At 39.5% G+C, this 14394-nt stretch overlaps 1 protein-coding gene across 2 annotated transcripts in view; it reads right to left on the reverse strand.

The window, feature by feature from the left end:
- Positions 1-11086, reverse strand: part of ARHGEF17 (Rho guanine nucleotide exchange factor 17) — a 2179236-nt gene extending 2168150 nt beyond the window's left edge. For both annotated transcript variants that reach the window (XM_044071304.1, XM_044071302.1), the window contains exon 1: positions 6795-11086. In XM_044071304.1, the coding sequence (XP_043927239.1) occupies positions 6795-10805 (4011 nt within the window). In that variant the 5' untranslated portion in view covers positions 10806-11086. The remainder of the gene's footprint in view (positions 1-6794) is intronic.
- Between the last annotated feature and the right edge of the window lie 3308 nt (positions 11087-14394).

Raw genomic sequence — 14394 nt, forward strand, 5'->3', positions numbered from 1 at the left:
GAGTTCTTCCATTGGTGAATCTCCCCCACTGGACTCTTCCTCTGGAGAAGCATATTCAGGGAAGGAATCTGAGTGGAGTAAGCTAAAGAGTCTCCTCTGAGGAAGACCCTCAGAATCAGAGTCCTGAGCTGGAAGCATAGAGAAAGACTCCTGGGAACCCGACAGCAGCACAGGGGAAAAGGAAAAGCCAGGCCAAGAAATAGGGGAATCTGGAAATGAAGACAAGAGGGCCATCAAAGCCTTAAAAAAGACCCTGTGAGAAAACCTCCCAGTCTTACATAGGAGTAGTAGGCACTATGGAACATTTAGTTTTTGTTTCTTTTTGGCAGATTTTTCTACGGCAGGAGGATGGGCAGATGCAGGCCTAACACCTGGAGCTTCTTTTTGCAAGGTGGCTGGAATAGTTCCAGAGTCCTCCAAAATAATTAGCCGTGGTTCCCCCAAATCATCTGAACCAAACATCTACATAGCCTCGGATCTCCATGCCTAATGGCTTCCATTGTAGTTCCTGCTGGAGAGACAGACCCTACCTCTGACTGCACCACTGGGTTTTTATCAACCTCAAGGGGTACGTTGGAGAGAGAAGGCACAGTCGAAGAGGACTCAGCCCTAGCTTTGCCTAACTTCCTCTTCAAAGACTGCTCAGATGAACTCGTGGAACCCTCCATCAATTCCCTAGCCAAATGCTAAAGCCTTTGGTTTTCTAGGTATAGGTTTAAGACAGATAGATGACTATGTAAAGTCTCAGAGATGAAGGCTTGACAGATAGAACAGGAGTGGTGGTCGTGGGTAGGCCCTAAGCAAAACAAACAGAGCTTATGACTATCCTTATGTGGAGTTTGCATTCCACACCTACCTTTTCCCTTTCTGGATGACATGAACAATAACAGAAGGCAGAAGCAGTTAAATAAATCCCCAGTGGGATACTTATGTGAAGCTGAAGAATAAAACAAAGTTTCCAACAGCAGACCAAATGTACAAGTCAACCTTTCCGAATGGCAGCGGAAAAGTTCTGAGGATTATACGTGCGGACATCCCTTTTATGGCTGATGTTCTAGGAGCTTACGTGCGATGTCCCATGCACAGACAGTAGCTTGAAGCTTTTGTATACAATCCAGACTTCGGGTCAAGTAGCAGAATACAACCCATATGTAAAGAATAATGCAACATTGAATAGGAGGACATCATTTGGTTAGGCTATTGTCACAACACAGCCCAGCAGTACATCAGCAGCAAAACAAGGTACAGAGTGCAGCATGGACATTTGCTTCAGCAAGTCTGTGTTACTTTTACTTATTTTTTTTTCTTTTTCATAGAGACATTACAAATTTGCCACTAGTGACTTTACATTGGGTGTATAATTGCCTGTATCTTACTGTCTGGATTCAAAAGGACATCTAGTGATCTAACTGTGCAGCTATGAATGTATGTCAGCCACTATCCTTCAGAGAGTCTGTGGTGCAACCTTCTTATGTACCAAAGTCATCCATCAGCCATGTTATATCATTACATGTAAACTGCACCGGAAAATACACAGTCCTGTGTAAACAACTGGTGCAACATAATGAGGGGACCGAGTGAGCATGGCAGTGTGAGCATGCTCCAATTACATAATACATCATTCATCAAACACAACAAATGAAGAGGAAAAATCTACAGGAATGATTCCTCTCAAGTTTGTAACTCCAAAAATGTCAGGCATTACGACTGCACATCATACACTTCAATGCACAACTCCTCCTTCATAAACCATACCTACTACTGCTTGAAGCTGATATGGTAACAAGTCACTTGCTTGGACCAGAGAGATTAATTGCTACAATACCATCCTGTGGCAGATATGAATGACTGGTCATTAATGATGCTCAAACACTGGTCAGTGTACCGTTAGCATTAGATGCAGCATAGTAACACTGCAAGGGCAATATCACTATCAAACAAGTTACAGCAGACATGTGGAATGCAAACCTAGATCTGAATCAGGGCCTACTAAACCATTACAACAGAAATGGCTGAAACTCAAATTGAAACAATTCAGTCACAGTGAAACAAACTTGCAAGTGCTACATGAAGTAGACCCCCCACCCAAAAAAAGGCATCCCTAATTCAGAAAATATGTGAAAGCTTTGCTCCTTGTGTTTTCCTTTCTTATAAACCCCAAGAAAAAAAAATCTTAGGGGCAATATGTCTTTTTTTGAGGAAGCACCTTTTAAACAGTGTAAGCCACCAATTTGCAGAGTAACGACTAATTAATTCAACACACTACAGCAATACCACGTCAACAAATCAGGGTACAAGTGAAATGCTTCCACAACAACTGCCTCAGTTACAGGTGCAAACAGAAAATGTTGCATTTAATAAAAAGTGTACACAAAAAGTAAAGGCAAGAGTGGACGGCACATATTAGTTGATGCACTTGCAGGAGTACAACTACAAAAATGGGTGATGAAAACCCATAGAAAGCCATTAGTTTATATCATTGTGTGATTTACTATAAGACACATTCCACATAATCAGAAAAGCTGTGCAAGTCAGATTTCTCACAGTCATTTTTATAAACAGTGTGTTTTGCTACCCCGTCAGACTGCAGTAGTTTTGTACTACATCATCAGTTCTCAGACACCGCCAGGCTCAGTTTCCATACCAATGGGTGGGGAAAATGAACCTCCCCAGCAGGCCAATGAATAAGCATTCACCTCCCTATACAAAAACAGCACAAGAGTAAAGTCAAACTTCTTTGAATGTGTGATTTCTCACTTTTTCAGGTTTATTACCCCATCTTCCCTAAAAAGACAGACACCCACACCCACCCTCCCCCTAAATGGATTTGAAAACAAAACATGTGCTAACGTAACATTTTGCACTAACCTCCATTACATTACAAAGAAATGTTGTATGCAACCAAGTTTTAAACTTTGCTTAAAGCCTCCCTTAACATAGTGGACCCCTGGATTAAAACTCGGCATTGCCAGTTAAGAATATCTGGAAAGAACATCAAGGATGAACTTCAAAGTTAAGTTTCTAAACCTGAAGGGCTTTAATTAAAATAGAAAGGAGGATCTGCAAATAAACATGCCCAAGCTATGAGAAAAAAATTCATTACAGTATTTCAATCATCATCAGAAGAAAAAAAGTACACGAAACAAGAATTTACAGACAACAAAAGGAGTTTTAAATGTGGGAGTTTATCTAGAGAGAACATGCTAAACAAAGTCTACAATGTCTTTCTTATGTGATGTCATCTTGCTGAATTATATGCAATATCTGTAAACAAACTGTGGTTAAACATTAAAGCACCTTCTCTTTTTTTGTTATTGACAGAGCCTTCTTTCTTTATCTTTAAGTATGTGATGCTGTCTTCCAGTGCAGTCATGCATTCTCCTATTATGCACATAACTTTTTAGACTATCTTATCAATGAGGTCACTACACGTCACTGGGTGGGACATCTAATTACCAAATTAATGGATGTAGTAGTCAAGCCATAACCAGATGTGGTACCAAGCAGACTCAGGGTTTTGAACTACATCAGCCTTAGCAACAAACAGAAAAAAATGAGGCAAAAAATAAATAAAAAGCTAATTATCAGACCAGCCAATCATACATATTAAAAGAAAATGCCACCCCAAAAAAATAATGTTTCATGCTGTGCAAAAACAATACTGCAAAATTATTGTGTCTTTATATTTGAGTCTCTTACACCCTAAAATGTTCATCACATGTACTATGTTGATATCATTTTGTTTCTTACTTTCTTCCTCCTCTTCCCATAATGCAGTTTGTACTGCTGGAATTTTGTGTAGCCTGGACATAAACGTTTTTTTCCCCCTCTATTTAGGTACAGTGCCAGTACTGGGAGTCATAGGCTTCTTAAACTTTCTCCAAAAATCATGGCAATGCTTCTTTCTACATTGCTCTGATTTGTACTTATTATAAACTGCTAAAAAGCCTTTCCTAGTCCCCTGAAATTTCCTTTGATGTAAACGAGGTGAACAGTGCACATTTAAATCCAGACCTTCTCCATACTTTCGCTATGTGATTCATCTGTGACTGACATTTGTCACTTCCAAGAGCTATTAAAAAAGCCGCTTGATAAAAACTACAATTCATATTCAGCTGACATCATGACAAACACAGTTTAACACCAGAAAAGGTGAATAGGTTTGTAATACAATAATGTCCTGGGATACAGGATGAGCATTTATTACAATAAGACAAAGCAGACGTGTAAGCAAATTTAAAAACAAACTGGACATGTGAACGAGAAAGAAAAACATAAGACTCCAAAAAACAAACAGCAGCAGTGTGTTAGCAAAATTCCTCCACATCTAAAAAGGTACAAAGACTGCGACATTTCTGTGCTTAAGACGGCCACATAAGACTTCTACCTGAAGTAGATACAATAAGTATTTGACTGTAGCTTATATTTGACAATAATCTATAGAACAGTTCTTATTTGACAATCTACAGAAAATACTGCAACAGTGAAACAGTCAACACATCTACAGAAAACCATGACTACAATTTACTAAGAATGCTTTGCTACTGTATGCAGATTAATTGCCGATACCCATATGACATCATTCCAAGGGAGAGGGCAGACAACAAACTAAATTTCAGAAACATAAGACAGCCTTCCTATTTTTCAAAATGAATTGCAGCTTCATCACCTACAATGTAGCCATTGATGAAATACAGTGTCATACTAAAACCAATGAAAAGAAGCCACAATTTCACAAATCCACAGATTATGCGAATCTAGGCTGCAGCAATCAAGATGGGACATGATTTCTAACTACAGCAAAGAGAACTTCTGAAATTATATTTTCCATGTTTTTCAAAAAGGAAGCTTTTTAACAGTTTGAAAGAGTAAACCTATACAACAACACATGATTCACAACATTTAATACATAACATTTTACGGAGTGAAAAGTATAACTCAGAAATATGCACACAGAAAGTAAACTGTCATTCTTTCATCTTCCTTTTTTCTCTAAAAACCACATCCAAGCATGTGAGGCACAATAATAAAATAATGGATTTTTCTAAAGCTAATCTAGGCTTAGTGTTCAGTGGAACTAAAGCAGCCAAAGCAGCAGAAGTAAGCTTAATAAACTGAAACAGAAATACTGATAATTTAAAACGTACTGCTTATAAAGTATTTGTTTTTAATGTAAAATATGCAGCTTCTAGAGGATGTCCAGCATGACTGTGTACAGGAAGCAGTAGTCTATCACTTAAAACAGTTACACAAATAAATGCCATGATGGCATATAACGTGCTCTTGGCCTATCCTGTCTACATCCATTACTGAAGATGCCCCCCCCCCTTGAGCTATCAACTATCTTCATTATTCTGTCAATTATTACAAACCCTTGAGTTTTCCTGCTTATTCTGAACCTGGTGCTTTATTGCGGATACTGTTTCACATATCCACTGACATATCTGTAGGGAGAAAATACTTCCATACTTCCAACAACTGTAAAATAAATAAAATAAAAATATTGTCCCCAAGATGTCTCCAACAGACAACTTCAAAACTTTGCCATCTCTGTACTTGGCAAGTCTAATTTGTGTGCGTGTGTGTGTGTGTGTGTGTGTGTGTGTGTGTGTGTGTGTGTGTGTGTGTATTGCCTCCTTTACTTTTTCTCTGGGGGTTTACCCAGTAAGTTGATGCAGTATTTATACAATGGCCATCTGCTGTACACCTAGCACTGTTCTTGAGTGCCTCAATTCTAACTTCATCTTTGTAAAGATGCAGTCTTCAGAGCTATAACCACCACTACAAGACCTCACTGTATGCATTTACAGAGGACTAACAGCTTAATTTCTTCCACCGGTAATACTTTACACATATGACATTACCCAGTCTGATATCAAACATCTCTACCTTTGTTGTTATTATTCATTCCTGATGTTAGCTGCTGAAAATTTCATATATACTAAGTGTTTCTACATACACTGAAAGCCAAACTTACTAAGACGTACTTTTGTAACATATAATTAAAATGACCATACAACATTCAAACCATTAATTTTAAAAACAAAATAATGACATGCACTTACAAAACACCTCCTCCTACCGGAAACATAATTAATATGTTTTAAAAATCATTTTGATGCAGCTTCTAAAAATAAACCAATGACCTCCTTTGGAACTGTCCATTTTGTTGACTAAGCAATTTGCTGACAGCATTTCAAGATGTTTTTTTACAACCTGGGACTACACCTGATTCCTCAGACATCAGGTAGACTGAGCAGTAAGCAAAAAAACAAACCATATATTTAACGTCTAGTAGATTTGCTGATGTAGATTGTGGAAACAGCAACATAAACAAAGCTCATTTTAAATAATTCATTCACTCCCCCCAGCTGCAACTCATACATACCATATTCTAATAAAAAAACATCTTTAAAGGTATTTCACACTTTTTAAATAAAAAGTCATTACAACTCTTTAGTCTGCAAAGACCTACAAACACCACAAGAAGAAAGAACATGAAAATTCTAAAACTGGAATTATCACACAAGCAAATGATACAGCACAGTCTCTCACCACATAGCCTCAAATTACAACATAAAACAGTACATCTGAACAAAAATATTGTTCAGAAATCAAAAAGTGGAAAGTATGGAGTTAACACACACATCCATGAGGTAATTCAAATACATGTGATTTATCTATTCAAGTGCTTAAACACTCCAAAACATGAGGCATGCTGATATCAACAAATCGTATGGAAATTTATTCTACAAGCACTTTGTCACTGGTAATATAAATTATATTGCACTTACCACTTGTGGTTTACTTTTAACAATGCACAAGTCTTCTGGCTTGGGAATTCTTGGCAATTTAGTATCTGTGGTAGTAGGTGTAGCGGGTGTAGACCTTGAAATATCCACTAGGTTACTGCCAAAACCATCACCAGAGTTCAGTGTCAACATGTACTGCTTGGTGACATCTTCTAAGGAAGGAGCATGTACAGCAGGGCATGGCTTTAATGGGGATCGTACAGGTTCTGAGGTATCTAATGATTGAAGATCGGGGGTTGTAACAGGAACAAACGTGGCCGGCTCACTTGCATGCCTCACATGCTTGGATGTGGTTTTAGATCTCAAAATATGAGCATGGCCTGGAATGGTTGCCATAAATGTCTTCCTGCTATCTTGATATGCTACTCTGTTGTTACGCTTCTTAGAGATGCGTCTAACTGTCCTAGGTGACAAGACCTCTTCAAGCTTTGGATCAAAACCAAAGGGATGATGCTCATCGACAGGATACACATCTGTTTGCAAGGGTAGGACACGTTCAGACTGTGAACGTGGCTTCCCACTTTCCTTGCTCAGCTCCTCTAGTTCCCCCAACACGTCCCTCTGCTCTGAAAGGATTGGTTCACTGCTAGAAGCAGGGATGACTTGGTCCATTTCACTAATGGGTTCACTTGGACCCTTAAAGCCTGGTGTGCTTGCATCACCACGACGACTTGGATCACTGAATGACTTTTTCTTTATAGTCTTTGTATTTCCTTTATCATCAATTAACTTATCCATAGCTCCTGGCTGGCTAACAATGTTTTTAATTACTGTATTATAATCTTTTAGGCCATCACTACAAACAGATAAGTCACTTGCTGCACTACCTGTAAATTCAGATAAAGAAATGGTAGAAAGTTCTGGAATGCCAGTTTTCGCATTCAGTGAGCCTAAGAGATTACTATCAACAGAAAAATTCTTACTTTCTTCTGTGACAGAGCACCTTCTGTGTGGTATAGGATCACTTAGAGACCGGAATGTTTCTCCACTTGACTCACCATTGCTTCCATTACTTGAGTCAGATCCATTGTTACCAGCTGCGGAAAATTTTCTTCTACGTCGGATAGCACTAGGTGTTGAAGGTGCTTCTAATGGCCCAGCAGTTGCAACTTTAGTGTAGACTGAATCTCCACCTATTGCCACACTTTCATAACCAGTTCTTACTGTTGCTGAAGCTGTAATTCCTGCTTTACTATTCAACTGGCTTGAACCATTCTCCCCCTGAAAACCTGTGGTCACTTTCCATACTGTAAGAGTTTGTCCAGAGCTATCCTTGTAAGATGTGTTGCTAGAGCCCATTTCAGGCTCTGTAACTATTCCTTCATCTGTCATACTAGACTCGTGACCAGAAAGTTCCTCTAGAGACCTTCCACAAGACAAATTTCCATCTGACTCTGCCTTCTTTATGCACTTCACATGAACCTCATCTTCTAAAGAAGCAATATATTTAGTACTTTCTACCTCCTCCCCACATTTCATGAATTTGTTATCCTCTATGGAAACACATTCAGTCTGAACTTCCATTTGATTTATCCTACTTATTTTTTCAAAGACTTGCCTTGCTTCTTGAAGATATTCATCTTGTACAGCAAATGTCATTTTCCCCCCATCTGAATCTGGGCTGTCACTACCGCGGATACCAGCAAGCGCAAGTTCTGAAGAGCTCTGTTTTAGCTGTCCAACCTGAAGTCTGTGTAGTGCTGGCTTGTCAGAATATGTAAAGGATTTGGCACGACGTAAAGTAGCTGTGAGGTCTTTAAGAGTAGGACGCTCACCCATGATCTGTCTGCTGGAAGTCTGTTGTGAGCTTCTACTTCTCTGAAGTGAAGAATGGCCTATTATCTGGCTTCCATATCCACCACTAATATAATTGTAACCATCTTGATCGGTAGACCCTTTATCCCTTTTCCCAACTTTTAACCCTTGAAGGTCAGACTTGAGAAAATTAAGTAGTGTAAGTGTCTCTGAAGCAATATCTGGGTTTGACACAGACTTCCGCTGCTTTACCCTATCTTTTTCAGGACTATAAGAAGAACCTTCACCTTCTTCACTTTTTACTTTCACAATTCCAAGGGGCAACACTGGACGAATACGGACCTGTGATTTAGAGACACTGTCACCATGGCCAAGGCTTGGTGATCTGTATATGTTGAAATTTCCCTGTAAGCTTTTACTAAGTCCACCAGAATTAAAGCAATCCTCGCCTTTCAATGTTTCAGTGCTGGAGTAACGACTACTGTTTCGTGAATCACAAGGACTTGATGCAAAAGGTGGTATGCTGACTTTGGCAATCCTTGACAGTACTGGAATGGAAGATACTGATGTTGGTTGGAATGAATTTACAGGTGATATTGTTCCACTACCTACAAGATGCTTTTTAAAACCTTCTTGGAGCCCACTGGTTTGTAGGCATCCTTCAACCAAATTAGACTGTTTATTTTCTGATGGTTGGGTAGTGCACACATTAAGGTTATTGCAGTCCAACAGGTGAGCACTGCTTTGAATGGACTTCATGGTGTCACATTTACCAGAAAGTTGATCCAAGTAACTAGCTGGAAAACCCTTCTGATACTTTCTGGTAGGATCCATTACCTGGCCATCACTATCGTCTGAATCACCCTTTTCTCTGCTACCCATCACATCTTTCTTTTTCTTTCTTGGAGAACGCTTTCTGAAATTACCCCTACAGGCTAGGGGACGAAGATCCTCCTCTTCACTGCCCGAGGATTGCGTCTGGGACCTAATTCTTGAGCCATTCTTGTTTGCACTGTTAGAAATCTGAAAACATTGCTTGTGTAGTGCTTCATCACTAGAGCTCCCTCTAAGCGTGGCAGTGGAGGGGACAGTCTGTGGTTTAGAACTAGTATGCAAGGAATGCAAACTATCCGATCGCTGTATCGCCTCCTGTTTGTGTAGTCCGCAGGAGACCGAGTGCAACTTGAGCGTAAATGGAACAGAGCTTCTAGGTGGTGGGGGCGGGGGTGGAGGCTTCGGACTGCTCAGTTTCTCAGCCCCCCTCCGGTATTTCTCACGAGTGCTAGCATTTTGGTCAGGTGGATAATTAGAATATGCCTTAGAGGAGGTGCTCGTTATGTCCAAAGGCTGTGACTGAACTAAGGAATGGATGCTACTGCTTCGGAGTTCCGTATGGCAGAATATGGGCGAGTCACCTTTCTCCGGACCCCTACTTTGTTTCCAACCTGCAGCACAGCCCTGTAATTTTGGATCATCAGCGTCCGAGGGCGTCCTGTGCTGCTTCTTTAAGTTCTCTCCAAACAATTTACGCATGGCGGAAACACTTGGCCAGGTCGTTAATAGATCTGAGGCATTTGCAGGTTCTAAACGGTGTGTCTGGTCTCGGAATCCCTGTACTCCCTTAGCAGTTTCATGTAGAAGTTGCTCGTCTTGACTCATTAAGTTGTGAAACTCGTCCGATGCTGCTTGCAAGTTACCTGAGACAGGAGAAGGGTCGCGGCTGCCATGGATGTGACCAGGTGGTGCCGCTGTCAAGGCGTCTTTCTCACACTTGTGTTCGTGGGCTCTGGAATTGCAAACTCCTGACGGTTCTCTGTCAGAAGACAGCAGCAGCAGCTCCCTCACCCCGTTCTCGTCACTCTGCCAAACCTGCCAGTCTCCTCCTCCTTCCCCATCAACTTTCCGGGGAGACCGTACGGCCAGTTGGCTCGCAGCTGCGTTAAAACGCTCAGAAAGCTCACGGACAGAGGCAGAGCAGACAAATTCCCCACTGTCACTGCTCGTTTTACTTTCAGAGTCAGGAATGTTGGCAGAAGTGAGTTTAGAAACTTTTCTGACCACACCGCTACTTGCCGATCCTATCCCAGATGCTGGCAGCTCTGTGTTGTGGTGTGGGGGCTGGGCAGTACGGCCCTGTTGATCTTCTCCTTCAACTAAATTTGAAGCGACCCAGTTTTCCAGCCTCTTGAAAGAAACACTTCGATAGATAGTCACTTTTCTTTCAGACTTTTCGGCCATTGTTTGTGGAAATGTTATTGAGTTCCCTGCGACTCAGTCGCAGCTCTTATCTCCCAAAGTCACCGCTTTATCTTTTGGTGTTTGCAGTACACCTAAAAGACTCACTACTACTACCCCATTTTTCCAGTCAAGAGTTCCTCGCATTTCACTATTTTCAATGAAGTTAAAGTTAAAAAGTGCGAGGCCACCATCCACAGTGTCAAAAGTGTATTAAAAGTGTTTCAGTGCAAGAGATCTACATCACATTTTGATCTATTCCAGTTTTTTTCTTGGCCTTGATTCTGACCTGCTTCCAAACGTACAGGAACAATACAACCCAACACAAACTTTCCGTGAGCCTTCATTTGTGCTGCTAGGGTAGCAAACCGCTGCAGATCCCCCTTGATCCATGTCTCCAAAACAAACCCGAGGTGTCTTTGTTCATGTCCAGTAATGCATACACTTATTCTAAAGGTAGCCTAAGTGCCCACCAAGTTTTATAGTTTTAACGATGACCCTGACTCGTTTTAGCCTACTTTTGTCTTTTTTGTACAGTTTGTTTAAGCATGCACAAAAAAAAAAAAAAAATGCTGGAGAGGTGGAGCCAAATTAAGTGGGGTGGGTTTGTGTGACTAAAACCATTCAGAAGCAGTGGCTACTATTAATTACAGAGAAATGTTAACGTCATAAACCCGTTTTTTCTTTGTTGAGAATTTCATAGTTTATTTTCTTGGAAAGTTTTGATTTTGTTTTTCATTAAACAGTATGTTAACTATTTCATACCAAGCTGCAACCGTGATTTGCAACTGTATTCACAGGTTTAGTTAAACGTGCATGATTCACAAAACATAGTTGTGTATGTGACACTATTTTAAGATTTGAACAGAGCTGTTCTGGAAAAGAAAACAAATCACAACTACATCTGACAATTATCAGTGGACCAGAGCAACTGCAAACCAACCTGCTTTCGCCATCTGGCGGCGTAGTGTCCCCTTGCAGTTATTGGACAGTCCAAAACAAAAACAGTAATTTTCAAGATGCAGCATTGAATATGCCAATACCATGGACATTTTATTATGGAAAATGTATTTGTAAACTACCATTTAACAAAACTGGGATAGTCTGTTAATAAAGGAACTTCGCGGGGGGGGGCGGTTATAACAATATATTTAATCATGCACAATTAGTAATTGTAGTCATACAGCACTGACCTGCATGTACAGTGCATTAAATTAAGATATTCTGTTAGCTAGTTAGCTGACCAGTATACTATTCATTTTGTGGAGAGATGAGAGTGAATAAACCTAATATGACGGACTTCACAGATATGTAAATATTAACTACATCCTGCATGTTTCTGAGCTGGTTATCTACTGAGGTCTTTTGGTAAGCTTTACCTTCTCTGTTTGTCTCCATACCCACTTTTGGTATTTTAACAACTTGAGTTTTTGATATATTAACATACCTGCATTTGGTAGGTACAACTCAGCTTGTCACCACTTTTAGAATTCATGTCATGTTACCTTTTTTTCAAATATTACAATTAACGACGCTCCTTCCCTTTGTAACACATAGATCACAAAGAACTATACACATTTTAAAAGAAAAAAAAATACGACAGTTTACACAAGTTTTATCTACCAGAACTAATGTTCTGTTTCTTAAATACCTTGTCATATTGCAGTACCGGGGCAGTGTTTACATTCAGAAACATGTCATTTCTTGCTTCTATTTCGGTTTAATTTCCCTTCCTGGTATGTTCCATGTAATTTGTCTTTTGAACCTAATTTTTTCCCAGTGGCTAACCATTAGTTGCTGAGGCCCACCTTAGCCTTCCATGGCTTCAAGCTGATGCATGAGAGGAGGCTGAGGAATCTGGTATGGCATCATACTGTTGTCAGGGAGTGTGTCCTAATTGCTGTCCTTGTAGCAGTCCTGAGATCTCCACAACTGCTGCCCTTAGAAGGTGCAGGCATGCTTCCATGTATGTGCATCCTCATGACATGCCGTGTGGAGCTTGCCAGGCTCAGAAGAGTGAGCTGAGCACCCCCCCAAGGATGGGTGAGCTGATGTCAGCTGTTCCCTCTTATCCTCCCCCTCTGGACCCACCAGCACCAGTACTGTTAATCAAACACAGATCATGTGGGGTGCAGTAAGGACTTTATCCATCTGTGCCACGGGGATGCTCTTTTGAACCTTTACTTGTTTTATCTCTTGAGGAGCCACTGAGAATGTTACTAAGAGCATACTGTCTAGTCAATTTCTGATTGATATCTGCCTTATTTCAAGTGTACGTCATTAGAGATACCTTCTAAGAATACAATTTAGTACGTTTTTTTAATGTATTCTCATTTTTAAAACTATTTATCTTAAAAGTACACCTTTACTGATCTAAATGTAATAATCTGTCTCTTTATTTACATAAGCTGCTACTAATACTTTCACATTTTTCATTTGAGCTGCTCATTTGATAGCAATAAACTCACTCCCGCTTGCAGCTGTTCTATCAGATGCTGCCTCATTTTACACAGCACTTGTGTATCTTTTCATATCCTGTATGCAAAATAACTCTTGGTTTATACATTTAAGTAATTACTTTTATATCTACTTATTGTTTAATTTATGTAGTAAACACCCCTTAATTCATGACTATTGTAATACTTGCTAAACTCTACTTTATTATACTTTTATAGGTTCATATGTAATTACTATGCTTAAAATCTAGTGAGTCATTGAGGAGGCTAGCCCACATTTCCATTTGTCTCCAAGCACTGTCTGGTTAAGTGACTCACGCAAAGTCACACAGGAGACAAGTGAATACTGAAAGAATCAAACCAGTACCATAGGAACTCAAGTTCACAACCTTACATACATGCATATAAATATTTCAAGCTTGCCAATATACCAAAACAGTTTTTCCCATAATAAGTGTCCAGGCAGTTCTTAAAAATATCTAAACTAGTGCTTGCTTTAATGTAATTTGGTAGTCTATTCCATGCATCAGCTACTCTCTCAGAGAACTAAGTAATACACTTCTCAGTCCAACAGAATCTTCTGCATAGTTTGCTTGATAATTCTCTACTACTTTTTTTAAAAACTCAAACATTCCCATAGAGAAAGTTGTCTCTTAATGCTCTATATACCCAAATAAGGTCTCCTCTTAAATATCTTTGTGAGACACTGTAGTTCAGATATTTTAAGCTTTCATAATGATTTAAATTTTCACATCCATGGATGTCACTGGTATATTTCCACTGTACTCTTTCCAGTTTACTCATGCTTGTTTTCTTATAAGGTTTCTGTGTTGTTAGACGTATATCCAGCCAACAGAAGATAAACTGCGACACAAGTGTTTAGCGCTTTCATTCACTAAATTTAATTCGTGAACTTCTTCAGAAAACAAACATACAAACCTACCCAGATTCCCTTAAATACTTAAAAACAGGAAATGACATCAAAATTAATTAATTAAATTGAATCACAATCTATTCTAAATCATGTGTATTCTTAGCTACATTTATATTAATACTGATAACATATTTAACTATAATGTTTGAAGTGTGTGATATATAAAGCAAAAATAAAAATGAAAATAAGAATGAATATAATA

Source organism: Protopterus annectens, chromosome 5.part0 (genome assembly GCF_019279795.1).
Source record: "Protopterus annectens isolate FY-2018-M chromosome 5.part0, PAN1.0, whole genome shotgun sequence".
Lineage (NCBI taxonomy): Eukaryota > Metazoa > Chordata > Ceratodontiformes > Protopteridae > Protopterus > Protopterus annectens.